Source organism: Sander vitreus, unplaced genomic scaffold, assembly GCF_031162955.1.
Source record: "Sander vitreus isolate 19-12246 unplaced genomic scaffold, sanVit1 ctg435_0, whole genome shotgun sequence".
NCBI lineage: Eukaryota > Metazoa > Chordata > Actinopteri > Perciformes > Percidae > Sander > Sander vitreus.
In genome coordinates, this window is record NW_027595549.1 from 23919 (window position 1) to 51006 (window position 27088).

The 27088-nt window shown below is 41.1% G+C and overlaps 1 protein-coding gene across 1 annotated transcript in view; it reads left to right on the forward strand.

Moving 5' to 3' along the window:
- Positions 1-27088, forward strand: part of LOC144514068 (ribonuclease pancreatic-like) — a 47588-nt gene extending 20500 nt beyond the window's left edge. Inside the window, exons 2-4 of the mRNA XM_078245259.1 lie at positions 25436-25537; positions 26000-26120; positions 26490-27088. Of these exons, the coding sequence (XP_078101385.1) occupies positions 26496-26939 (444 nt within the window). The 5' untranslated portion in view covers positions 25436-25537; positions 26000-26120; positions 26490-26495 and the 3' untranslated portion in view covers positions 26940-27088. The remainder of the gene's footprint in view (positions 1-25435; positions 25538-25999; positions 26121-26489) is intronic.

Below are 27088 nucleotides of genomic sequence, written 5' to 3' on the forward strand. Positions count from 1 at the left end.
ATGAACCAGAGTAATCTGTTACTACTTGATGAATAAAACATGTGACAGTGTAACTCTGTGTCTGTGTTTAATGTCGTCATGTTCACTCATTCATAAAGTAGTCTGGTTATGTAACAACAAAGAGACTTTGAGAAGTGGAGTAAAGGTAGAACGTGTTATGAAGAGGTAGGGAGGCAGGTAGGGGGGCAGGTAGGGGGGAAGATAGGGGGGCAGGTAGGGAGGCAGATAGGGAGGCAGATAGGGGGGCAGGTAGGGGGGCAGGTAGGGGGCAAATAGGGGGGCAGGTAGGGGGACACTTCAAGCTTTTGTAGGAAGTTCAGAAATGTGAAAAATGTAAAACAAAAAGACAAAAACAAGGAAACAGCAGCCAGAACTGTGGAGAAACAATGCCTTAAAGGTCAAAAACTACATTTACCTTCAGGCTTCTTTCAGAACGGAGCACAAAGTGACAAAACGTTTGTTATAAGTGACAGAAATATGTAAAAAGGGTTAGAGATACAAATGTCAAAAAATACGCCAAAACGTCAGTATAGAGGTAAACAGAAACATAATAATCAGAGTAATCTGTTACTACCTGATGAACCAGATTAATCTGTTACTACCTGATGAACCAGAGTAATCTATTACTACCTGATGAACCAGAGTAATCTGTTACTACCTGATGAACCAGAGTAATCTGTTACTACCTGATGAACCAGAGTAATCTGTTACTACCTGATGAACCAGAGTAATCTATTACTACCTGATGAATAAAACATGTGACAGTGTAACTCTGGGTCTGTGTTTAATGTCGTCATGTTCACTCATTCATACACATACACACACACACAAACACACACACACACACACACACACACACACACACACAAACACACACACACACACACACACACACACACACACAAACAAACACACACACACACACACACAAACAAACACACACAAACACACACAAACTAACCAAGGTGTGTTTGTGTGTGTGTGTGTGTGTGTGTGTCTGTGTGTTTGTTTGTGTTTGTGTGTGTGTGTGTGTGTGTGTGTTTTCAGAGTAGTGTGTCACCTGCTGGTCTTGTGTCTGTACTGCATCTCTGCAGGTGTGATGGTGTCAATCTGCTGCAGCTGGAAGAAGACAGATAAAACAGACACATACATACATACATGCATACATGCATGCATACATACATACATACATACATACATACATGCATGCATACATACATACATACATACATACATACATACATACATACATGCATACATACATACATACATACATACATACATGCATACATGCATACATGCATACATACATACATACATACATACATACATACATGCATACATGCATACATGAATATATACATACATACATACATACATACATACATACATACATGCATGCATGCATACATGCATACATGCATACATACATACATACATGCATACATGCATACATGCATACATACATACATGCATACATGCATACATGCATGCATACATACATACATGCATGCATACATACATACATACATACATTTTGAACAGGCTCTGTACTAGTATGAATAAAACAAATCGTGTTAATGTTTCTCTATTTTTGTAGGTCATCATTAACAGGAAGCTGCATCGGAGCAACGTGTGAAAACATCTTAAAGTGTGAAAACCACATCTTCCTGTTTGTGGTCTTTGACCACATAAAGTGTGTATTTAAATGAGGATCAGTGGGGGGGATGTCTGAAGCTGTAGCTGAATGTTTACCGTATATGGCGATGATATCCAGCTGTTTGTTGCAGAGACAACCTCTCTCTGTGGGAGGATATAAGACTGCAGATTATTTCATTTCTCTATCTGAACATTCTTCAGATTTGCATCGTGTCAGAGTTCTGCTCTTCTTCATCTTCAGACTTTGTGCAGTTTATCTTTTAACATTCAATCTTTTTTACTGATAAAAGATAATAAAACATGTGACAGTGTAACTCTGTCTGTTTTTAATGTCGTCATGTTCACTCATTCATACACATACACACACACACACACACACAAACACACACACACACACACAAACACACACAAACACACACAAACACACACACACACACACACACACACACAAACTAACCAAGGTGTGTTTGTGTGTGTGTGTGTTTGTGTGTGTGTATGTGTGTGTGTGTGTGTGTGTGTGTGTGTGTGTGTGTTTGTGTGTGTGTGTGTGTGTGTGTGTGTGTGTGTGTGTGTGTGTGTGTGTGTGTGTGTGTGTGTGTGTGTGTGTGTGTGTGTGTGTGATTTCAGAGTAGTGTGTCCCCTGCTGGTCATGTGTCTGTACTGCATCTCTGCAGGTGTGATGGTGTCAATCTGCTGCAGCTGGAAGAAGACAGATAAAACAGACACATACATACATACATGCATACATACATGCATACATACATACATGCATACATACATACATGCATACATACATACATGCATACATACATGCATACATGCATACATACATACATACATACATACATTTTGAACAGGCTAATGCAGAAATGTTAGATATTGTACCTCAACCCGTTCTCATTCTGAACTCGTAAAATTAGGATGTTTGGACAGTGTCTCTTAACGTCTGAGGCGACGAAAAAGGCGTCTTTCAGCGTGTTTGTGTAAGGCACCGGGGAGAGCAGCAGTTATAGAGGATTTAGAGAGTAGGCTACTATGTAAGGTCGAATTTCTGCATATGGAGGTTGGTTGGGGGGGTGGACGGGTCAAACAAACGCAGGACTTTCACCCAGGAGAGCGGGGTTCATGTCCCGCTTGTCACGTTTGCTATAGTCACTTTTTTCATCCTCCCGCGTGTCACAGAACCGTACGCCCACCCACGACCCTTTCCTTAACATAACTGAGTCAAAAAGGACATGTCAATGTCATGTTCACTCCTTCATAAAAAAGATAACAGATCAATATAATAATAATATCTTGTTTGTAAAGCACCTTTCACACATTAAATGCAGCTCAAGGTGTTGTTCAGTCTGGGATTTGTTTTTTCACACCTTGATTACTGCTCTGTGGTTTGGTCCAAAACCTCAACAATTAATATAAGAAAACTAGAAGGTATTCAGAATAAAGCTGCACATGTGGCTCTCTCTTGTGGCTTTAGATCAAATGTTGATAAAATGCATGAAAGCTTCTCATGGTGTACAGTTTAAAATGGATCTGTGTATTCACTAATGGTTTTTTTACATAATGTTATAACAAACAAAACACCTTTTACTTTATTTACAAAAATATCTTTTAGTACTGATGCACATCATTATCCAACGAGAGATGCAGTAGGAGGTAGTTATATTTTACCAAATCACTTCAACGTTCAGTTAGGTCCAGAGCAATGTGTGAATGAAACTCTCTCCCAAAAATGATCAAACAACAAAAAACTCAGGATGGTTTCAAAAAATCACTTCAGAAGAAATGTCAATATCTAATACCAATTCAGAGAGAGTCTGTTAAAGGGCTTTTTGTTATATCATATCTCTTAAAATACATTGATTCGGAGTAGCGTAATGTCTTTTTTTATTAATTTCGTTAACTGTAAAATTAAATATGATTTATATTTTCAAATGTTGTGTAATGTGAAGTAATATCTGTGTGTGTATGGTGTGTAATGTGAAGTAATATCTGTGTGTGTATGGTGTGTAATGTGAAGTAATATCTGTGTGTGTATGGTGTGTAATGTGAAGTAATATCTGTGTGTGTATGGTGTGTAATGTGAAGTAATATCTGTGTGTGTATGGTGTGTAATGTGAAGTAATATCTGTGTGTGTATGGTGTGTAATGTGAAGTAATATCTGTGTGTGTATGGTGTGTAATGTGAAGTAATATCTGTGTGTGTATGGTGTGTAATGTGAAGTAATATCTGTGTGTGTATGGTGTGTAATGTGAAGTAATATCTGTGTGTGTATGGTGTGTAATTTTGCTCGTTTGAAAGCCATGATGTCTCTCTCTCTCTCTCATGGGGGGGCCACATTCTCTGGGCGGGCAAAGCAGAGAAAGGGGAGGTAACCTTTCCCCTTATGACGTCATAAAGGGAAGACTCCTGATTGGCCCATCTGAGCTTTCATTTTCTCAAAGGCAGAGCAGGATACCCAGGGCTCGGTTTACACCTATCACCATTTCTAGCCACTGGGGGGGGGGGGCCATAGTCAGGCTGGGGGGACACACATTAATGTTAAAAAAACCTCATAAAGTGATATTTTAATGCCATGGGACCTTTAACATTTGGTTGTTGTTTTTCGTTTTTGGGGACAAAACCGAAAAACATAAACAAAAACAATTGTCTTTAGGGTAACAAAACGCAAAAAAAGATTCGGAAAAAGCAACAACAACTTCGAAAAAAAAACTCCAGAAGGCTTACAGAAACATTGAAATAAATTGTCCAAAAAAAAAACCTTGAAAAAGACGACAAAATAAGCAACAAAAACATTTTAAAGAAGGATAAAAAATGTCAGAAAAGCGACAAAACATCCCAAAAAAAGCAACAAAACTTTGGAAAAAGCCTAGTTTGGATCATTGGGGGCAGTGGCGCAACTACCCAGTGTCAGAGGGGTATACAGCCACAATTCTGGCTGCATACCCCATAACCCTGATGTCATCACTGGTCTCATCTCTACCTGATGTCATCACTGGTCTCATCTCTACCTGATGTCATCACTGGTATCATCTCTACCTGATGTCATCGCTGGTCTCATCTCTACCTGATGTCATCGCTGGTCTCATCTCTACCTGATGTCATCACTGGTCTCATCTCTACCTGATGTCATCACTGGTCTCATCTCTACCTGATGTCATCGCTGGTATCATCTCTACCTGATGTCATCGCTGGTCTCATCTCTACCTGATGTCATCACTGGTCTCATCTCTACCTGATGTCATCACTGGTCTCATCTATACCTGATGTCATCACTGGTCTCATCTCTACCTGATGTCATCACTGGTCTCATCTCTACCTGATGTCATCACTGGTCTCATCTCTACCTGATGTCATCGCTGGTCTCATCTCTACCTGATGTCATCACTGGTCTCATCTCTACCTGATGTCATCACTGGTCTCATCTCTACCTGATGTCATCACTGGTCTCATCTCTACCTGACATGTCTCAAGCCTCCAAGCCCAGACGTCCCACTTTAATCCTACCTGCAGCCTCTCACCATCCACTTATTTAACTGCTGTCACATCCCTTAACATGTCATCTCCTTTTCCCTCTTTCTTTTTCTATTTTAGCCCCGACAACTCACTACTCCTACGCACCTGCTCACTCGGCGCTCACCCGCTCCCCCCTCCCTCTTCTATGTCAACATTCTATGTCAACATTCTATCCTATCCTACTCTATCCTGTTAGTCCTCTCAAATGTTATATAATAACATTGAGGAAATGCAGAAATGATTTAGAAACGCACAAACGCAGCTACATATTGAAAATACCTATTTTTTTATTTATATTTTACCATCGCTTTGGCGTACCCACTTTCTGCACCACTGATTGGGGGTTTGTAACCGCCCCACCCCCCTATGATGGTGAGACAGCTGCATTGAAGGGGAACAAGCAGGACAAAGGTTGCAAAGAAACTCCCGCACACTGTCTAACTTAAACAAAATAATGAATGTAATAGTTTTGGTTGTAGAACATCTTCAGGAAATTATATCCTGACCTTGGACCTGCCAATAACCAGTGGGTCAGGGGGAGACCGTCAGTGTAGCTGCTGACTCACAACAACACAGCATGAGTCTGATATTATCCTAACTTCTCTTCTGATTAAATGTGTACGTGTCTGAACCTTTGACCACCCTGTAACCAGTGAACTGTTCATTCTAATGTTGGTATCTGATCTGTGGGGGCGTAACGCCTGAACCTGTAGCTGAATGTTTACCGTATATGGAGATGATATTGAGCTGTTTGTTTCAGAGACAACCCCTGTCTGTCAGAGGATATAAGACAGAAAATGATTTCATTTCTCTGAACATTTCTGTCTGAACATTCTTCTGCTCTTCTTCATCTTCAGACTTTTCTACATTTTTGGACATTCGTACCTGAAACTTTCTCCACCAACTCTTCGGTAAGAGGAACTCTGACTCTTCTCCAACTTTATTATTTTATCACCTTCTCCAACGACATGAAGATCTCTATCTTTGCTGGTGTTCTGCTGATCTCTGCTGCCGTGCTCTCTGTGGACGGACAAAGTTGGGCTCAGTTTCAAAATAAGCATATCAACGATTGGATGACTGCCGGCCAATGTACCACGGAGATGAAAAACAGAAGAATCATGAACCCACCCACACAAGTGAACCCAAGAATCAGCTGCAAGACATTCAATACCTTCATCAGCACACAGGATGTGAACGCTGTCCGAGCCATCTGTGGTAGAGGAGGAGTGCCATATGGCAACAGTATGAGAATTAGCACAGCTAGTTTCTTAATTGTTGACTGTAACCTGGTGAATAAGTATCCACCTGCAGTTCCCCCCCACTGTCAGTACAACGGTGTAACTCGTAACAACAGAAGAATTATAGTCAGATGTGAGAACGGTAATCCTGTTCACTTTCATGGAAGTCAGTAATCTGTTACTACCTGATGAACCAGAGTAATCTGTTACTACCTGATGAACCAGAGTAATCTGTTACTACCTGATGAACCAGAGTAATCTGTTACTACCTGATAAACCAGAGTAATCTGTTACTACCTGATATATCAGAGTAATCTGTTACTACCTGATGTATCAGAGTAATCTGTTACTACCTGATGAACCAGAGTAATCTGTTACTACCTGATGAACCAGAGTAATCTGTTACTACCTGATGAATAAAACATGTGACAGTGTAACTCTGTGTCTGTGTTTAATGTCGTCATGTTCACTCATTCATAAAGTAGTCTGGTTATGTAACAACAAAGAGACTTTGAGAAGTGGAGTAAAGGTAGAACGTGTTATGAAGAAAAGACTCAATTATACAAAAACTAAACTAGAAACTTTCCTGTATGTTAAGTAGCCGACACATTTAAGGGTACTTGTACTTTCCTTGAGTATTTCCATGTTCTGCTCCCTCTACTTCTACTCCACTACATCTCAGAGGGAAATATATATTGCTTATATTCAGCCTAAATGAGTGTCTTTGACTAAATATATATAGTTTTAATGGAAACAAAAACATGTAATATGACTGAAATCAGAGTAATGTACCAATAGTTGTGATAAAATGTACAGAAAATACATGAATGAACAAATAAAATGAGACATTTTGTGGTGATACTTAAATACTCTGAAACTTGCTTGAGTTTGGTTGGTGACTGATAAATCGTCCCTCTGAGATGGAGTGAAGTACAAGTAGAAGGAAGCAGAACATGGAAATACTCAAGTAAAGTACAAGTACCCTTACATTTGTACTTAACTACAGTACTTGAGTAAATGTACTTAGTTACTTTCCACCTCTGGTTTTTTGGAAATCTTTAACATCTTTAACTGTGTGCTGATGAAGGTATCTGTGTGTGTGTGTGTGTGTGTGTGTGTGTGTGTGTGTGTGTGTGTGTGTGTGTGTGTGTGTGTGTGTGTGTGTGTGTGTGTGTGTGTGTGTGTGTGTGTGTGTGTGTGTGTGTGTGTGTGTGTGTGTGTGTGTGTGTGTGTGTGTGTGTGTGTGTGTGTGTGTGTGTGTGTGTGTGTGTGTGTCATTGCCTTGTTGTTTTTTTCTTCTATCTTTATTGTACAATAGTCATACAAACAATCAAGGCCCAATGTGTTTGTACATTTGTTCCAAAAAAAGTGTTGACAGCTTTGAGGTAAAGACAATATATACAACAAAACATGAGAAATAAAGAGAATGAAGATACTGGGGGTCTTTCTGGTCCAGTAGGGAATATAAGTCCACCAAATCAAACAGTATGTTGGTGTTTTCCGTTGTCATTGAAGAGATGTAGCAGAAAGTTCATTCTTCCAACCGTTGGTGTGGAGTTTGACCTTTAAATACACCTCTGAATACAATGTTGACAATGTTCAATCAACTTATTCATCAAGAACTCCATAATCTTATCCTTTCACCCTTGTGTTGTCGTCCCCTCGAACATCCTGCAACGTTTAGTTAAAATAAAAATGTTTTTTCAACGTTTTTGGTCGTCTTTTTTTGACACTTTTTCAATTCATTAATCAGTTCACACTGAAAGAAAATATGATCAACTGTCTCAATATCTCCCAGACAACACAGGAGTTTGTTTCCCAATTACATTTAACATGTAGGAAGTTATTTGATGGATAAATATCATTTCATATTTTGAATGTCACTTCTTTGGCTTTTGGTGGGAGAGGATACGATAAGGATTGTTTCCTAATCTTTCGTGCCTCTTCACCACTATAGTTTCAGAGAATATATCTTCCTTTCAGTTGAAAGGGATAATATTTCATACATAATACATATCTAATGAACTTGTTAGTGAACTGTTTGCTGTTCAAACTGACACCTTCAACACAAAGAGGCCTCATCTCTCACACAACATGTGAATGAACCAACAGTTGTTGGGTCATTGGAATGGCTTTTATCACTTTAGTCTCTAAACCAGTGGGGTTCAAACTCAGTTTCCCAGAGGGCCAGACATGTAGAGATTATTGACATGTGTTTATATAAGAGAAAAATTCAAATATTTTGACTGTTATTGCAAGTCTTATGTACTGTAGTCTTCTCACTTACGTTTTGGGCCTCATGAAGCTCCAAAAACGTTCCTAAGCCAGCAACAAATACGTTGAGAAAAGCGCCAAAATTGTCTGAAAAAGTGACAGAAACATCAGAAAGTGAAAATTCCAATAATTCCCATAAGAGCATTTAGTGGCTTTGCCATGAAAAATAAACTGGTAAAGCATCTCACTGAACTCACTGAGGAAAAGCTTGTTGAGGGATAACGGGACGGTTGGGTTCAGGAAAACAATAACGGGACACGGGAGGAAAACGGGACAGTTGGGTTTAGGTAAAGAAGAACGGGACGGTTGGGTTTAGATAAAGAAGAACGGAACGATTGGGTTTAGGTAAAGAAGAACGGAACGATTGGGTTTAGGTAAAGAAGAACGGGACAGTTGGGTTTATGAAAAGAAGAACGGGACAGTTGGGTTTATGTAAAGAAGAACGGGACAGTTGGGTTTATGAAAAGAAGAACGGGACAGTTGGGTTTAGGAAAAGAAGAACGGGACAGTTGGGTTTATGAAAAGAAGAACGGGACAGTTGGGTTTAGATAAAGAAAGAACGGGACAGTTGGGTTTAGGTAAAGAAGAACGGGACAGTTGAGTTTATGAAAAGAAGAACGGGACAGTTGGGTTTATGAAAAGAAGAACGGGACGGTTGGGTTTAGGTAAAGAAGAACAGGACGGTTGGGTTTAGGTAAAGAAGAACGGGACAGTTGGGTTTAGGTAAAGAAGAACGGAACGATTGGGTTTATGAAAAGAAGAACGGGACGGTTGGGTTTATGAAAAGAAGAACGGGACGGTTAGGTTTATGAAAAGAAGAACGGGACAGTTGGGTTTATGAAAAGAAGAACGGGATGGTTGGGTTTAGGTAAAGAAGAACGGGACGGTTGGGTTTATGAAAAGAAGAACGGGACGGTTGGGTTTATGAAAAGAAGAACGGGACGGTTAGGTTTATGAAAAGAAGAACGGGACAGTTGGGTTTATGAAAAGAAGAACGGGACAGTTGGGTTTATGAAAAGAAGAACGGGACAGTTGGGTTTATGAAAAGAAGAACGGGACAGTTGGGTTTATGAAAAGAAGAACGGGACGGTTGGGTTTATGAAAAGAAGAACGGGATGGTTGGGTTTATGAAAAGAAGAACGGGATGGTTGGGTTTATGAAAAGAAGAACGGGACAGTTGGGTTTAGGAAAAGAAGAACGGGACAATTGGGTTAATGAAAAGAAGAACGGGACAGTTGGGTTTATGAAAAGAAGAACGGGACAGTTGGGTTTATGAAAAGAAGAACGGGACAGTTGGGTTTATGAAAAGAAGAACGGGACAGTTGGGTTTATGAAAAGAAGAACGGGACAGTTGGGTTTATGAAAAGAAGAACGGGACAGTTGGGTTTAGGAAAACAACAAAGCGACAGTTGGGTTAGGAAATGTAACACGCAGGACACGATCCCCGCTCTCCTTGGTGAAAGTCCTGTGTTGTTTGACCCATCCTCCCCCCCCCGACCAACCTCCCTACGCGGATTTTCAGGCTTTCATACTACTCACTACCGTAGTCGCTCTTAATGCTACGTCATCTTCTCATTGACTTTTCTTTGGCGTTGTTTTCCGTGGTGCCACCACCACGTAATGCGCTGTTACCAGTTTGTGATCATTTCACTGAAGTCAGTGATTCAGGCTGCTTTAATGCCTGGCTAGACACACTATTTACTAACCTGAGTGAACTCTCTGTCCTTTGCAGGAGGTTTCAGGAAAGTTCGGGCTCCTTTCCCAAAACACAGCTTCCTGAGTAACAGAAAAGTACCTAAATAAAGTTATTCATGTAGTCATGAGATCACACTTTCCTGATGACATAAAATAGTCATCATTCATATTTTTCAAAGTTTGTTTTTGTGTTCTTGTAGGTCATCATTTACAGTCAGCGTCTGCATCAGAACAGTGTGATAAAACAACATCTTAACTTTCCTTCTTGATTTCCTGTTTACCGTTGACCATCAGTGAAGTGTGTATGTGTATGTGATCTGTGGGTGTAACACCTGAACCTGGAGCTGATTGGTCACCATATAAGGTGATGAACTTCAGAGACAACCTCTCTCTGTCAGACGATATAAGACACGAGAAGATTTCATTATTCTGTCTGCAGACTCTTCAGATTTGCATCGTGTCAGAGTTTACATTTTGTTTTGGTAACCATTTCATCTTTCTCATTTCATGAAACCAGCGGAGTGAAGGACAGACTGAAGCTTTCTGCAACAACTCTTCGGTAATAATTCTTCTCTAATTTTTTGTCAATTTATCAACACTTTTCTTTGCTGTATTTCACACTTTTTTTGACTTTTGACATGTTTTAGTAAGATATGTTAGGGTTAGGGTTAATAGACAAATATGTGATTTTTACACTTTTTAAAAAAGTGTTGGATCGTAAAACAAATCAATAGAAAAGCCCAAAAAAGCCAAATCTGATTTAATAAAACTGGAATGATTGTGTTTCAACATTCAGAAAGAAGTTTAACTTCATAACATCAGTAATAAATATTTTTTTAGTTTAGTTATTTACACACTATGAAAAGATGGTTTATAATGTTTTACTTGTTAATTTATGATTTAATGCTTTTTTACACTTTCAACGCTCACTTTTATTAAAAGAAATATTCGATATGTCAGAGTAAAGTCAGCTTTGATATGATAATATAAAGAGATGTTAGATATGTCAGAGTAAAGTCTCTAACAGCTTTTATATGATAATATAAAGAGATGTTAGATGTGTCAGAGTAAAGTCTCTAACAGCTTTTATATGATAATATAAAGAGATGTTAGATATGTCAGAGTAAAGTCTCTAACAGCTTTTATATGATAATATAAAGAGATGTTAGATATGTCAGAGTAAAGTCTCTAACAGCTTTTATATGATAATATAAAGAGATGTTAGATATGTCAGAGTAAAGTCTCTAACAGCTTTTATATGATAATATAAAGAGATGTTAGATATGTCAGAGTAAAGTCTCTAACAGCTTTTATAACTCTGTATTCTCCAGATCAACATGAAGATCTCTATCTTTGCCGGTGTTCTGCTGCTCTCTGCTGCCGTGCTCTCTGTGGACGGAGAAACTCCAGCTGAGAAGTTTGTAAGACAACATATCAACGAGGAGATGAACGTTGACGACTGCACCCAGGTGATGAAGGACAGAGGAATCACAGACTACAACGGCAACTGTAAGCTGACGAATACCTTCATCAAAGCATCTATTGAAACCGTCCGAGACATCTGTGGGACTGAAGGAGTGAACATTCATGGTAACCTGTATTGTAGCAGAAAACCCTTTGACATTGTTGACTGCACACCGGTTAATGACTTTTCTCATGAGTACAAAGGTAAAGCTTTTAACAGCTACATTACTATCGTATGTGTTGACCATCAACCTGTTCACTTTCATGCCTTTCACAACTACCCACATCATTTGTCACTTGAGGAATTGTAACTTGAACTGTGTAAGTTGTGTCTACCGTTGAATAAAACACATCTGACAGTTTACACTTGTTTCTGTTTTTAATACAGTCCTGTTCACTCATTCATACAATAGATACCGTGGATACAACTACAGACACTGTATGATGAATACAGATCAATATAATAATAATAAGAACTGTGTAAGAAAACATCTGGTTCTCTGAAGCTACAAGAAACCTTTATTTATTCAGGGAAGGTTGACCCTCAATGGCACGAATGCCCTGATCACATTCCCACAGTTCCACATTCATACTGGAAGCTGCCCAGTACCACCACAGTCTGATCTGACCACATTCATACTGGAAGCTGCCCAGTACTACCACAGTCTGATCTGATCACATTCATACTGGAAGCTGCCCAGTACTACCACAGTCTGATCTGATCACATTCATACTGGAAGCTGCCCAGTACTACCACAGTCTGATCTGATCACATTCATACTGGAAGCTGCCCAGTACTACCACAGTCTGATCTGATCACATTCATACTGGAAGCTGCCCAGTACTACCACAGTCTGACCTGATCACATTCATACTGGAAGCTGCCCAGTACTACCACAGTCTGATCTGATCACATTCATACTGGAAGCTGCCCAGTACTACCACAGCCTGATCTGATCACATTCATACTGGAAGCTGCCCAGTACTACCACAGTCTGACCTGATCACATTCATACTGGAAGCTGCCCAGTACTACCACAGTCTGATCTGATCACATTCATACTGGAAGCTGTCCAGTAATAATAAATAATAAAAGTTCTAATAACATTAATTATTAGATTTTCTGCCAAAACAGTTACTGCAGATTAAGTACTTTCCTGTCCTCGTGAGTCTGTAACAGTATGAAATGTAGTTGAAACATAGCCAGCAACATACGTCTAATTTAGTAGACAGATGATCAATCATATTTTCCTCCCAGCAGACAATCAACACTTGCTAAACTTCACAAAAGTATTACTCCTAAGGTGTATGTGGATGTTAAATCATCTTTTTTAATGGCAAGGATTTCCTCTTACACACTTAAAAACTGAGCTACGAGACAAGAACATTTCTGTTCTTACAGGTAGACTTTAACATTAGTTAGTTATTACAGTTTCCTTAAGCGTGCAGTACGTTTTTTAAGAAGCCTGAAATGTACCTTTGGACTAATTTAAGGGTACAACCTGAAACATACCGGTACTGAAGAATACACAGTAGACTTTCTAAAGGGAACCTCTCCTGTTACAAGCATTGTACCCTTTTAGGTACACAACTGTCCTTCTGTTTCTGAGTGTGTCTAGAAGGATTGGCAGGATGAGTCTGTCTGTCGGCCTTCTTGGATTTGTGAAATGTGTGTTGCTCTTACAGCAGCTGGCCAGCAGGTGGCAGTGTAAGGAATGACAGACTAGTGTCCACTTTGGTGCAGGGCTGCAGAATTCATTGCAATTTTATCAAAATCCCAATATGGACTCGTGCAATATCCAAATCTCAGGGGAGGAAATATTAGTTAAAGGCAAAACATGTGCTGACTGTTCAGAATGAAGTATCGTGGTGCTGCAGAGATGACTTGTGCGGTGAATGTCTTAAGGCCCTGACACACCAACCAGACGGGCCGACCGTCGGCAGAAAAGCCAGTCGGACTGATCAGTCGGGTCCCCGAGGTCCAAAAAATGCCTCAGAACACACTGACTTGACCGTACACTCTGCGCGTGCGTGAAACTATACTATATTTGTCCTATGTCATTTGTGACAAGAGAGAAACTGACATTTACCTCACACAATAATAAACAGCTCCCAAACTTTTTGCTTTTTTGGTTGACGGGGGGACTGAAATCTTTTGCTGCTTCACTGTCTTTCATTGCAGCCAAACGCACAGCAGTTGGCCATTTTTTCAGTGATTTATGTCATTTTTTTATTAATTTATTAATTTGTCCACTATTCCCTGCACTATGTCAATGGGAATCAGATGAATGTTGGTATCAAACATGGAGTCCACGAAACACGTGACCACCTCTGAACCAATCGCATAACGGGATAGCTCAGAACATTCGATTCCCTAGTTGGCCACACGCTCTAAATAAAGGGCACTATCCCTACCTGCCCCTCTACCTGCCCCCTACCTTCCCCCCTACCTTCCCCCCTACCTGTCCCCTTACCTGTCCCCCTACCTGCCTCCCTACCTGCCCCCCTACCTTCCCCCCTACCTGCCCCCCTAAATGCCTCCCTACCTGCCCCCCTACCTGCCTCCCTACGTGCCCCCCCCTACCTGCCCCCCCCCCTACCTTCCTCCCTACCTGTCCCTCTACCTGCCCCCCTACCTGCCCCCCTACCTTCCCCCCTACCTGTCCCCTTACCTGTCCCCCTACCTTGCCTCCCTACCTGCCTCCCTACCTGCCCCCCTAAATGCCCCCCTACCTTCCCCCCTACCTGCCTCCCTAAATGCCTCCCTACCTGCCCCTCTACCTGCCCCTCTACCTGCCTCCCTACCTGCCTCCCTACCTGCCTAATGTGCTGACCTGCTCCATCTTTAACATTGATAAATAAGATATTTAAGATTAATGGAGGCATAACATTAAACGTATTAAGAATGAAATGATACTGAGGTCACTACATTGACACAACATACAGATTACTCCAGATACATTTCATAGTTGCTTTATCACAACATTAAGCACTTCAACAGTAAAGCCTGAGAACAAGGCTCAGCCAAGTCGGATATTTAGGAAATGCTACTTTTTAACTTCTAACTGTCTGAACACCAGCAATGTGACATTTTATTTTATTTGAGGGAGTCACAAAGATGATTGCTGCATATGCCCCCATTAATCTTATCTTAATTATTAATTATTAAAGATGGACCAGGGCAGCTCTATATTTGAAGGGCCACAAACATGAAAAAGTAATGTTTAGTTAATCATGAAGACAACACTACAATTCAGTTTCTTTACCCTGTTTCTTTAACTAGTTAATGAAGAAGACATAATCATCATTAATACATCAGAAATAATGATGATTGAAACACCTTAATTGATGCATTAATTAATGTATTGTTCCTGCATTAAGTCATACTATTAACCCATATACATTACTGATAGCTCATGAAGTACTAAATGAATGAATTCATGCTTTTTCATGTATGAATTCATGATAATTCATGTCCCATTATGATAAAGTGTTACCGGTAAACTTTGGTGACCATATCTACATGACAGGTAGGTGCAGAGCTTTCTAGAACAGCTGGTCCTATGTTGTAGCACCTTCTGATGCTAAATGACAAGCCTTCAAACATGTACTGGGTTCAAGGTTCAGCGCTTACTGTCGAGGTTGAGACCTTTCCAACAATGTGTTTACTAATAGTTCTACGACAACGTTTTAATTTTTACATATCATGGAGACCACTTTGCATGCGATAGCCTCCTTTATTGTCCCCAGAGGGATATTTGGCATAAGCTCAAATGCTTCACACATAACCAATGACATATTCTACTATTCTACTCTACTTCTACTTACAATAAAAAACAACATAAACAAAGTGATATGTAGCCAGACTGACGCACATCACAGCCACAATTTACATATGTTGTACATCTTTCACAATCAGATGAGACCAACTTTTACACAACCCTTTGCATCATATCATGAAGCTATTGCACAACTCCTGCAGACTCATGCAACAACGGTTTAATTAAGGCATGTCCAAATTAGGCCTGTTTCAAAAAATGTTGAGTTAACATTGGGGTACCCTATATTTTCTGCCGGAGGGTGCTCATCTTTTTTCGTTTTAGTTTCTAGCTATTCACGTTCATCAACTACAAAACTAGAACTAAACTAAAACTAGAACATTGTGTTTTTAAATAATCATGTATGGAAAAAAAAATTTCCATTGTGTAAATAGTTTATTTTTTAAATAACGGAAAGAGTCGTCTCCCCTGGCCCCACCTCCCCAGACTGGAAGTTCACGGGGGTTGCCAGGTTGAGAACACAGCATCCAACAATGTCAATGTTATCCATCCATCCATCCATCTTCATCCGCTTATCCGGGGTCGGGTCGCGGGGGTAGCAGCTCCAGCAGGGGACCGCAAGCTTCCCTTTCCGGGGCCACATTAACCAGCTCCGACTGGGGGATCCCGAGGCGTTCCCAGGCCAGGTTAGAGATATAATCCCTCCACCTAGTCCTGGGTCTCCCCCGAGGCCTCCTCCCAGCTGGACGTGCCTGGAACACCTCCCTAGGGAGGCGCCCAGGGGGCATCCTTACCAGATGCCCGAACCACCTCAACTGGCTCCTTTCGACGCAAAGGATAAGCGGCTCTACTCCGAGCTCCTCACGGATAACTGAGCTTCTCACCCTATCTCTAAGGGAGACGCCAGCTACCCTCCTGAGGAAACCCATTTCGGCCGCTTGTACCCTGGATCTTGTTCTTTCGGTCATGACCCAGCCTTCATGACCATAGGTGAGGGTAGGAACAAAAACTGACCGGTAGATTGAGAGCTTTGCATTCTGGCTCAGCTCTCTTTTTCGTCACAATGGTGCGATAAATTGAATGTAATACCGCACCTGCTGTGCCGATTCTCCTACCAATCTCCCGCTCCATTGTCCCCTCACTCGCAAACAAGACCCCAAGGTACTTGAACTCCTTCACTTGGGGTAAGGACTCATTCCCTACCTGGAGAAGGCACTCCATCGGTTTCCTGCTGAGAACCATGGCCTCCGATTTAGAGGTGCTGATCCTCATCCCAGCCGCTTCACACTCGGCTGCGAACCGATCCAGTGAGTGCTGAAGGTCACAGGCCGATGATGCCATCAGGACTACATCATCTGCAAAAAGCAGCGATGAGATCCCCAGCCCACCGAACTGCAACCCCTCTCCACCCCGACTACGCCTCGATATCTTGTCCATAAATACTACAAACAGGATTGGTGACAAAGCGCAGCCCTGGCGGAGGCCAACTCTTACCTGAAACGAGTCTGACTTACTGCCGAGAACCCGGACACAGCTCTCACTTTGGTCGTACAGAGATTGGATGGTCCTGAGAAGGGACCCCCTCACCCCGTACTCCCGCAGCACCTCCTACAGTATCTCCCGGGGCACCCGGTCATACGCCTTCTCCAGATCCACAAAACACATGTAGACTGGTTGGGCATACTCCCAGGCTCCCTCCAGGATCCTTGCGAGAGTAAAGATCTGGTCTGTTGTTCCACGACCAGGACGGAATCCGCATTGTTCCTCTTCAACCTGAGATTCGACTATCGACCGAACCCTCCTTTCCAGCACCTTGGAGTAGACTTTACCAGGGAGGCTGAGAAGTGTGATACCCCTGTAATTGGCACACACCCTCTGGTCCCCCCTTTTTAAAAAAGGGGAACCACCACCCCGGTCTGCCACTCCTTAGGCACCGTCCCAGACTTCCACGCAATGTTGAAGAGGCGTGTCAACCAAGACAACCCCTCCACACCTAGAGCTTTAAGCATTTCTGGACGGATCTCATCAATTCCTGGGGCTTTGCCACTGTGGAGTTGTTTAACTACCTCAGCAACCTCCACCAGGGAAATTGATGCCAATCCCCCCTCATCCTCCAGCTCTGCCTCTACCATAGAGGGCGTATTAGTCGGATTTAGGAGTTCCTCAAAGTGCTCCTTCCACCGCCCTATTACCTCCTCAGTTGAGGTCAACAGCGTCCCATCCTTACTGTACACAGCTTGGATGGTTCACCGCTTCCCCCTCCTGAGGTGGCGAACGGTTTTCCAGAAGCACCTTGGTGCCGACCGAAAGTCCTTCTCCATGTCTTCTCCGAACTTCTCCCACACACGCTGCTTTGCCTCTTTCACGGCAGAGGCTGCAGTCCTTCGGGCCCTTCGGTACCTTGCAACTGCCTCCGGAGTCGTCTGGGATAACATATCCCGGAAAGACTCCTTCTTCAGTCGGACGGCTTCCCTGACCACCGGTGTCCACCACGGTGTTCGTGGGTTACCGCCCCTTGAGGCACCTAAGACCCTAAGACCACAGCTCCTCACCGCAGCTTCAGCAATGGAAACTTTTAACACTGTCCACTCGGGTTCAATGCCCCCAGCCTCCACAGGGATGCACGAAAAGCTCCGCCGGAGGTGTGAGTTGAAAGTCTGTCGGACAGGGGCCTCCTCCAGACGTTCCCAATTTACCCGCACTACCCGTTTGGGCTTACCAGGTCTGTCCAGAGTCTTCCCCCACCCCCTGACCCAACTCACCACCAGATGGTGATTGGTTGACAGCTCCGCCCCTCTCTTCACCCGAGTGTCCAAAACATACGGCCTCAGATCAGATGAAACGATTATAAAATCGATCATTGACCTTTGGCCTAGGGTGCTCTGGTACCAAGTACACTTATGAGCATCCCTATGTTCGAACATGGTGTTCGTTATAGACAATCCATGACTAGCACAGAAGTCCAACAACAAACAACCACTCTGGTTTAGATCAGGGAGGCCGTTCCTCCCAATCACGCCTCTCCGTGTGTCTCCATCATTACCCACGTGCGTGTTGAAGTCCCCCCAGCAGAACTATGGAGTCCCCGACTGGAGCCCCATGCAGGACTCCACTCAAGGTCTCCAAGAAGGCCGAATACTCCGAACTCTTGTTTGGTGCATATGCACAAACAACAGTCAGAGTTTTCCCCCCACAACCCGCAGGCGTAGGGAGGCGACCCTCTCGTCCACAGGGTTAAACTCCAACGTAGCCTGTCAATGTTAGCTAAATGCTAATCTCCAATTGCCAATCTTTACTCAACATCGCTGTGAATAGCTAATGTTGGATGCTGGCTATGTTGAGCCTGTGCTCTCACAGAGCTCTCTACCCGACAGACAGCCACCCTTTCTCAGCTTACAATCACGCCATCTACCGCTACAAACACGACAACCTCGCCATCCTCTCTACCCGACAGACAGCCAGAGTAATCTGTTACTACCTGATGAACCAGAGTAATCTGTTACTACCTGATGAACCAGAGTAATCTGTTACTACCTGATGAACCAGAGTAATCTGTTACTACCTGATGAACCAGAGTAATGTGTTACTACCTGATGATCCAGAGTAATCTATTACTACCTGTTGAATAAAACACGTGACAGTTTAACTTTGGGTCTGTTTTTAATGTCGTCATGTTCACTCATTCATAAAGAAGATAACAGATCAATATAATAATAATATCTTGTTTGTAAAGCACCTTTCACACATTAAATGCAGCTCAAGGTGTTGTTCAGTCTGGGATTGGTTTTTTCACACCTTGATTACTGCTCTGTGGTTTGGTCCAGCACCTCAACAATTAATATAAGAAAACTAGAAGGTATTCAGAATAAAGCTGCACATGTGGCTCTCTCTTGTGGCTTTAGATCAAATGTTGATAAAATGCATGAAAGCTTCTCATGGTGTACAGTTTAAAATGGATCTGTGTATTCACTAATGGGTTTTTTTCACTGGTCTCATCTCTACCTGATGTCATCGCTGGTCTCATCTCTACCTGACGTCATCACTGGTCTCATCTCTACCTGACGTCATCACTGGTCTCATCTCTACCTGATGTCATCACTGGTCTCATCTCTACGTGATGTCATCACAGGTCTCATCTCTACCTGACGTCATCACTGGTCTCATCTCTACGTGATGTCATCACTGGTCTCATCTCTACCTGATGTCATCACTGGTCTCATCTCTACCTGATGTCATCGCTGGTCTCATCTCTACCTGATGTCATCACTGGTATCATCTCTACCTGATGTCATCACTGGTCTCATCTCTACCTGACGTCATCACTGGTCTCATCTCTACCTGACGTCATCACTGGTCTCATCTCTACCTGACGTCATCACTGGTCTCATCTCTACCTGATGTCATCACTGGTCTCATCTCTACGTGATGTCATCACTGGTCTCATCTCTACATGATGTCATCGCTGACCTCATGTCTGTCTCATTCACTCCTTGCCTGTCTTCTTCTCCACTAAGACATATTGTCAAACAAACATTATGTAATCATTAGTTTTTCCATATTAATAATATTAAGAAATGAATCTGTTGGTATCAAGTGCCCCCCCTACACTTCCACTGTTAGTCCTACCTGTTGCCTCCCCCTGTCTTTCCTGATCCACCATCCTCACACCTGAATGAAATGAACTCACTGGTAAATATAATATATATAAACTCAGTTCTTAAATCAGCCTAGTGATGGCATCAGATAAGACAACTATTATACAGTAAGGTTGTGCTGCTGTTGAAATGAAATTCACATTTTGTATTTGAAATATTTATATATATTTTTTTATATTTATTTATTTTTTCTTCTTGTCATTAATTGTGCATGCTACCTTATATTTACCAGTGGTTATTTGACCTTAATAAAATTGAGATATGTCATGCATGAGATTGGTACCATAAGGTTTAACCAAAATCTAAATGGAGCTATCAGCAACATTGGCTAGCATTAAGTTAGCAAACACTAGCTAGTCTGAGAACAGTCTGTTAACATGAATATTTGCAAGCCTCCAAGTTTGGTAGCAAATATATGCATGGTTCCATGGTAAAACAGAATTATAGCATTAGTTATGTTTTCCAGATTATTGTCATTTATGGTACATGCTACCTTATATTTATCAGTTTTCAGCTCAGCAACCTCGGTTTTGCATATTGTAAGCTAGCCGTAAACCCCCCATTTGGCTGCTACGTTCCCAGTGTTAGCAAACGCTAGCTAGTCTGTTAACATGAATATTTGCAGCCTCCAAGCCCAGACGTCACACTTTAATCCTACCTGCAGCCTCTCACCATCCACTTATTTAACTGCTGTCACATCCCTTAAACATGTCATCTCCTTTTCCCTCTTTCTTTTTTCTATTTTAGCCCCGACAACTCACTACTCCTACGCACCTGCTCACTCGGCGCCCACCCGCTCCCCCCCTCCCTCTTCTATGTCAACATTCTATGTCAACATTCTATGTCAACATTCTGTGACTTTTTTCAACATACCATAATATGACTTTTTTCAAAAGACTATGCTATGACTTTTTTTCAACATACTATATTATGACTTTTTTCGACATACCATAATATGAATTTTTTTTGACATAATGTACTGTGACTTTTTTCAAAATAACATAATATGACTTTTTTCAACATACCATAATATGACTTTTTTCAACATACCATAATATGACTTTTTTCAACATACTATATTATAACTTTATTCAATATACCAAAACATGACTTTTTTTGACTTACCATAATATGAATTCATTCAACATACCATAATATGAGATTTTTCAACATACCATAATATGACTTTTTTCAACATACCATAATATGACTTTTTTTCAAAATACTATACTGAGACGTTTTTCAACATACCATAATTTGACTTTTTTCAACATACCATAATATGACTTTCTTCGACATGCTGTACTGTGACTTTTTTCAACATAGCATAATTTGACTTTTTTTCAACATACCATAATATGACTTTTTTAACATAGCAAAAATTTGACTTTTTTCAACATACCATAATATGACTTTTTTTTACATACCATAAAATGATTTTTTTTGATATACCATAATATTACTTTTTTCAACATACTATATTATGACTTTTTTCGACATACCATAATATGACTTTTTTCAACATACCATAATATGACTTTTTTCAACATGCCATAATATGAATTTTTTCAACATACCATAATATGAATTTTTTTTGACATAATGTACTGACTTTTTTCAAAATAACATAATATGACTTTTTTCGACATACCATAATATGACTTTTTTGACATTCTTTACTGTGACTTTTTTCAACATACCATAATATGACTTTTTTTGAAATACTATACTGTGACTTTTTTCAACATACCATAATATGACTTTTTTTCAACATACCATAATATTACTTTTTTTCAACAAACCATAATATTACTTTTTTTCAACATACCATAATATGACTTTTTTCAAAATACTATACTTTGACTTTTTTCAACATACCATATGACTTTTTTCAACATAGCATAATATGACTTTTTTCAACATACCATAATATGACTTTTTTCAACATACTATACTTTGACTTTTTTCAACATACCATAATATGACTTTTTTCAAAATACTATGCTATGACTTTTTTTTTAAATACCATAATATTACTTTTTTAAACATACTATATTATGACTTTTTTTTGACATAATGTACTGACTTTTTTTCAAAATAACATAATATGACTTTTTTTCAAAATAACATAATATGACTTTTTTCAACATATCATAAGATGACTTTTTTTTGTCATTCTTTACTGTGACTTTTTTCAACATACCATAATTTGACTTTTTTCAAAATGCTATAATATGACTTTTTTCAACATACCATAATATGACTTTTTTAAAAATACCATAATATGACTTTTTTCAACATAGCATAATTTGACTTTTTTCAACATACCATAATATGACTTTTTTCGCCATGCTGTACTGTGACTTTTTTCAACATAGCATAATATGACTTTTTTCAACATACCATAATATGACTTTCTTCGACATGCTGTACTGACTTTTTTCAACATACCATAATATGACTTTTTTCAACATACCATAATATGACTTTTTTTCAACATACCATAATATGACTTTTTTCAACATACTAAAATATGACTTTTTTCAACATACCATAATATGACTTTTTTAAAAATACCATAATTTGACTTTTTTCAACATACTATAATATGACTTTTTTCGACATACTATATTATGACTTTTTTTGACATACCATAATATGACTTTTTTCGACATACCATAATATAACTTTTTTCACCATACCATAATATGACTATCAACATACCATATTATATTAGAAGGAGATTTACAAATATATTTATCTTGAATAATACTAAGTTAATTTACACACATGAACATAGACACACATTTGCAGATACAAATCGCTCTGCATTCATTTATTAGATTAAATGTCATTTAGCTGATGCTTTTATCCAAAGCGTCTTACTCTTGCTATATATATATATCAGATGTTGCACATCTCTGGAGCAACTACGGATTAAGTGTCTTGCTCAGGGACACATTGGTTGATGTATTGCAGTGGGAATCAAACCCCGCTCTCCCACACCACAGGCATGTGTCATTTCCACTAAGCCATCACCACCCCTTTGTGCATTTGTCATTTGTGCTTTGTGTTTTACAAGTTGCTAATACTTATGAGCCTGTTTTAGCACCATATTCTGTTTTCAACGCTGTCCTATAAATACATATTTCATTGATTAAAGGTGCTGTAGGTAGGATTGTGAAGATCCAGGACTTAGCCAAAAATGTTTAACATCGACAACTTCTCAGTCCCTCCCCCCTTTCTGCTAAAGCCCAAAGTGGTCTCATAAGCCCCTCCCCCCCAAGGGAGAATGAATGTGTGTGCCTGAGCAGTAATTGACACGCAGTTAGACACCCCCCCCCCCCCCCTGGCCCTGATTGGTGCATCTAACAGGGAGTGGTGGGTTTTTGCAAATCACACTACAGGCTGTTTTTTCTTTTCATTACCTGCTTCTTGTAGTTCTACCGCACCTTTAACACTAAAATGAGTATAAAGTAAAATGAACTATCTGTTTATCATTTATTAATAGTGCTCTCTCTGGACTTTGTGAGAGAAGAAGAAACTCCGGCTGCAAAGTTTATAAATCAGCGTATCAACGAGGGGATGAACAATGACAGTTGCACCAAGGTGATGAATGTGTGTGTGTGTGTGTGTGTGTGTGTGTGTGTGTGTGTGCTTTTGTGTGTCCCTGTGTGTGTAACAAGCATAGTGTGCACGTGCTGTGCAAGAGCCTAGGAGCGTTTTACTAATGCTCTGTTAAAATAACAATGAAATGCTGAGTTATTGACTTTAGACCAGGTTTTTGTTGGTCAATGGCGTGATCACTTCCCGCTGCCTCAAGATAGTAATACTCCCAGAATGTACCTGAACACACCTCCCTGTAAGACCAGCATGCCCAGAATGCACCTGAACACACCTCCCTGTAAGACCAGCATGCCCAGAATGCACCTGAACACACCTCCCTGTAAGACCAGCACGCCCAGAATGCACCTGAACACACCTCCCTGTAAGACCAGCATGCCCAGAATGCACCTGAACACACCTCCCTGTAAGACCAGCATGCCCAGAATGCACCTGAACACACCTCCCTGTAAGACCAGCACGCCCAGAATGCTCCTGAACACACCTCCCTGTAAGACCAGCACGCCCAGAATGCACCTGAACACACCTCCCTGTAAGACCAGCACGCCCAGAATGCACCTGAACACACCTCCCTGTAAGACCAGCATGCCCAGAATGCACCTGAACACACCTCCCTGTAAGACCAGCACGCCCAGAATGCACCTGGACACACCTCCCTGTAAGACCAGCACGCCCAGAATGCACCTGAACACACCTCCCTGTAAGACCAGCACGCCCAGAATGCACCTGAACACACCTCCCTGTAAGACCAGCACGCCCAGAATGCACCTGAACACACTTCCCTGTAAGACCAGCACGCCCAGAATGCACCTCAACACACCTCCCTGTAAGACCAGCACGCCCAGAATGCACCTGAACACACCTCCCTGTAAGACCAGCACGTCTCTGGGTGCACAGATGGGCACACTTGTGTCGGGCTTTGCGCTGCGCCGGGTGCAGGATAGGGCCCTTGTGTTCCTTATCTCAGAAAAAGCAGAGCACCCTTTAACATTGTTGTCTGCAGACTGAAGGATGCTACTGTCAGTCCTTGTGAGTACGATGGTGCAGATTATAACGGGTACATTGTAGTCCCATGTGATGTTAAAGGAGATCCTGCTCTCTTTGATAGGTCTTATTAACCAGCTGATGAATCAGTGGAACTTGTGTCTCTTGTTAAATGAAACACATCTGACAGTTTACACTTGTGTCTGATTTTTAATTCAGTCCTGTTTAATCATTGAGATATCCATCTTTGTAGTCTCTTACAGCCAGACCGTCCTCCAGACCTTCCTCCACAGTGCTGTGGAAGAAGGTCTGGCTAGTCCACACAGATGCAAATAATCTCATTTCCCAAAATGTTTAAAGATTGCTTTAACACCACAGACAAAAACACCCTCGACCAGTTAAATGAAATGTCTTCTCTAGCAGGTGTTATTGTGGCATGGTCAGCGGTTTTCGGCCGTCTCGGCGAGGCTCGGCAGCCATCACAGAACTCTGTGTAGTTAACAAACCAAAATGTCGTCTTATTGTGAAAATCTGCTCCTGTTGCAGCTCATCCTACCTGCTTCCTCAAGGTGTAGCTGTCATTCATACCAGGAAACCAGTTACCTTTCTCTCCAGGAGAGTCAACTCTTTGGACCGTCTGAAGAAACTGTAAGGTGATTGTTTGAAATCCTGTTTTTTTACTTTTGAATGTCCTTTCAGAGGCTGTTACAGTTTAGTTCAGCCGACAGTCATTTAGATTCTTATGCTTTTTTCAACATTTAGACGCCTATCTGTGTGTGTGTTTTGTGTGTTTGTGTGTGTGTGTGTGTGTGTGTGTGTGTGTGTGTCTCTGTCTTTATGTGTGTCTCTGTGTGTGTGTGTGTGTGTGTGTGTGTGTGTGTGTGTGTGTGTGTGTGTGTGTGTGTGTGTGTGTGTGTGTGTTGTGTGTGTGTGTGTGTGTGTGTGTGTGTGTGTGTGTTGTGTGTGTGTGTGTGTGTGTGTGTGTGTGTGTGTGTGTGTGTGTGTGTGTGTGTGTGTGTGTGTGTGTGTGTGTGTGTGTGTGTGTGTGTGTGTGTGTGTGTGTGTGTGTGTGTGTGTCCTTATGTCTGTGTGTATAACCCCACAAACCAGATTTTTTGATCGTCAGTTGCAGCTCATCCTACCTGCTTCCTCAAGGTTTAGCTGTCATTCATACCAGGAAACCAGTTACCTTTCTCTCCAGGAGAGACTTTTTGGACCGTCTGAAGAAACTGTAAGGTGATTGTTTGAAATCCTGTTTTTTTACTTTTGAATGTCCTTTCAGAGGCTGTTACAGTTTAGTTCAGCCGACAGTCATTTAGATTCTTATGCTTTTTTCAACATTTAGACGCCTATCTGTGTGTGTGTGTGTGTGTGTGTGTGTGTGTGTGTGTGTGTGTGTGTGTGTGTGTGTGTGTGTGTGTGTGTCTGTGTACATAGTATGAATCTACAGCACTTCTGTAACAGCTTTTATATGATAATATAAAGAGATGTTAGATATGTCAGAGTAAAGTCTCTAACAGCTTTTATATGATAATATAAAGAGATGTTAGATATGTCAGAGTAAAGTCTCTAACAGCTTTTATAACTCTGTATTCTCCAGATCAACATGAAGATCTCTATCTTTTCTGGTGTTCTGCTGATCTCTGCTGCTCTGATCTCTGTGGACGGACAAACTTGGGCTCAGTTTCAAAATAAGCATATCAACGCTGGGATGACTGCTGTCCAATGTACCCAGGTGATAGCAGCCAGAAGAATCGTGAACCCACCCACACAAGTGAACCCAAGAATCAGCTGCAAGGGTATCAATACCTTCATCACAGGGAACGTGAACGCCGTCCGAGCCATCTGTGCTGTAGGAGGAGGAGTGCCACATGGCAACGGTATGACAATTAGCAATGCTAATTTCCCAATTGTTGACTGTAAGCTGGTGAAGAAGAATCCACCTGCAGTTCCCCCCCACTGTCAGTACAACGGTGTAACTCGTAACAACAGAAGAATTATAGTCAGATGTGATAACGGTAATCCTGTTCACTTTCATGGAAGTCAGTAATCTGTTACTACCTGATGATCCAGAGTAATCTGTTACTACCTGATGAACCAGAGTAATCTGTTACTACCTGATGAACCAGAGTAATCTGTTACTACCTGATGAACCAGAGTAATCTGTTACTACCTGATGAATAAAACACGTGACAGTTT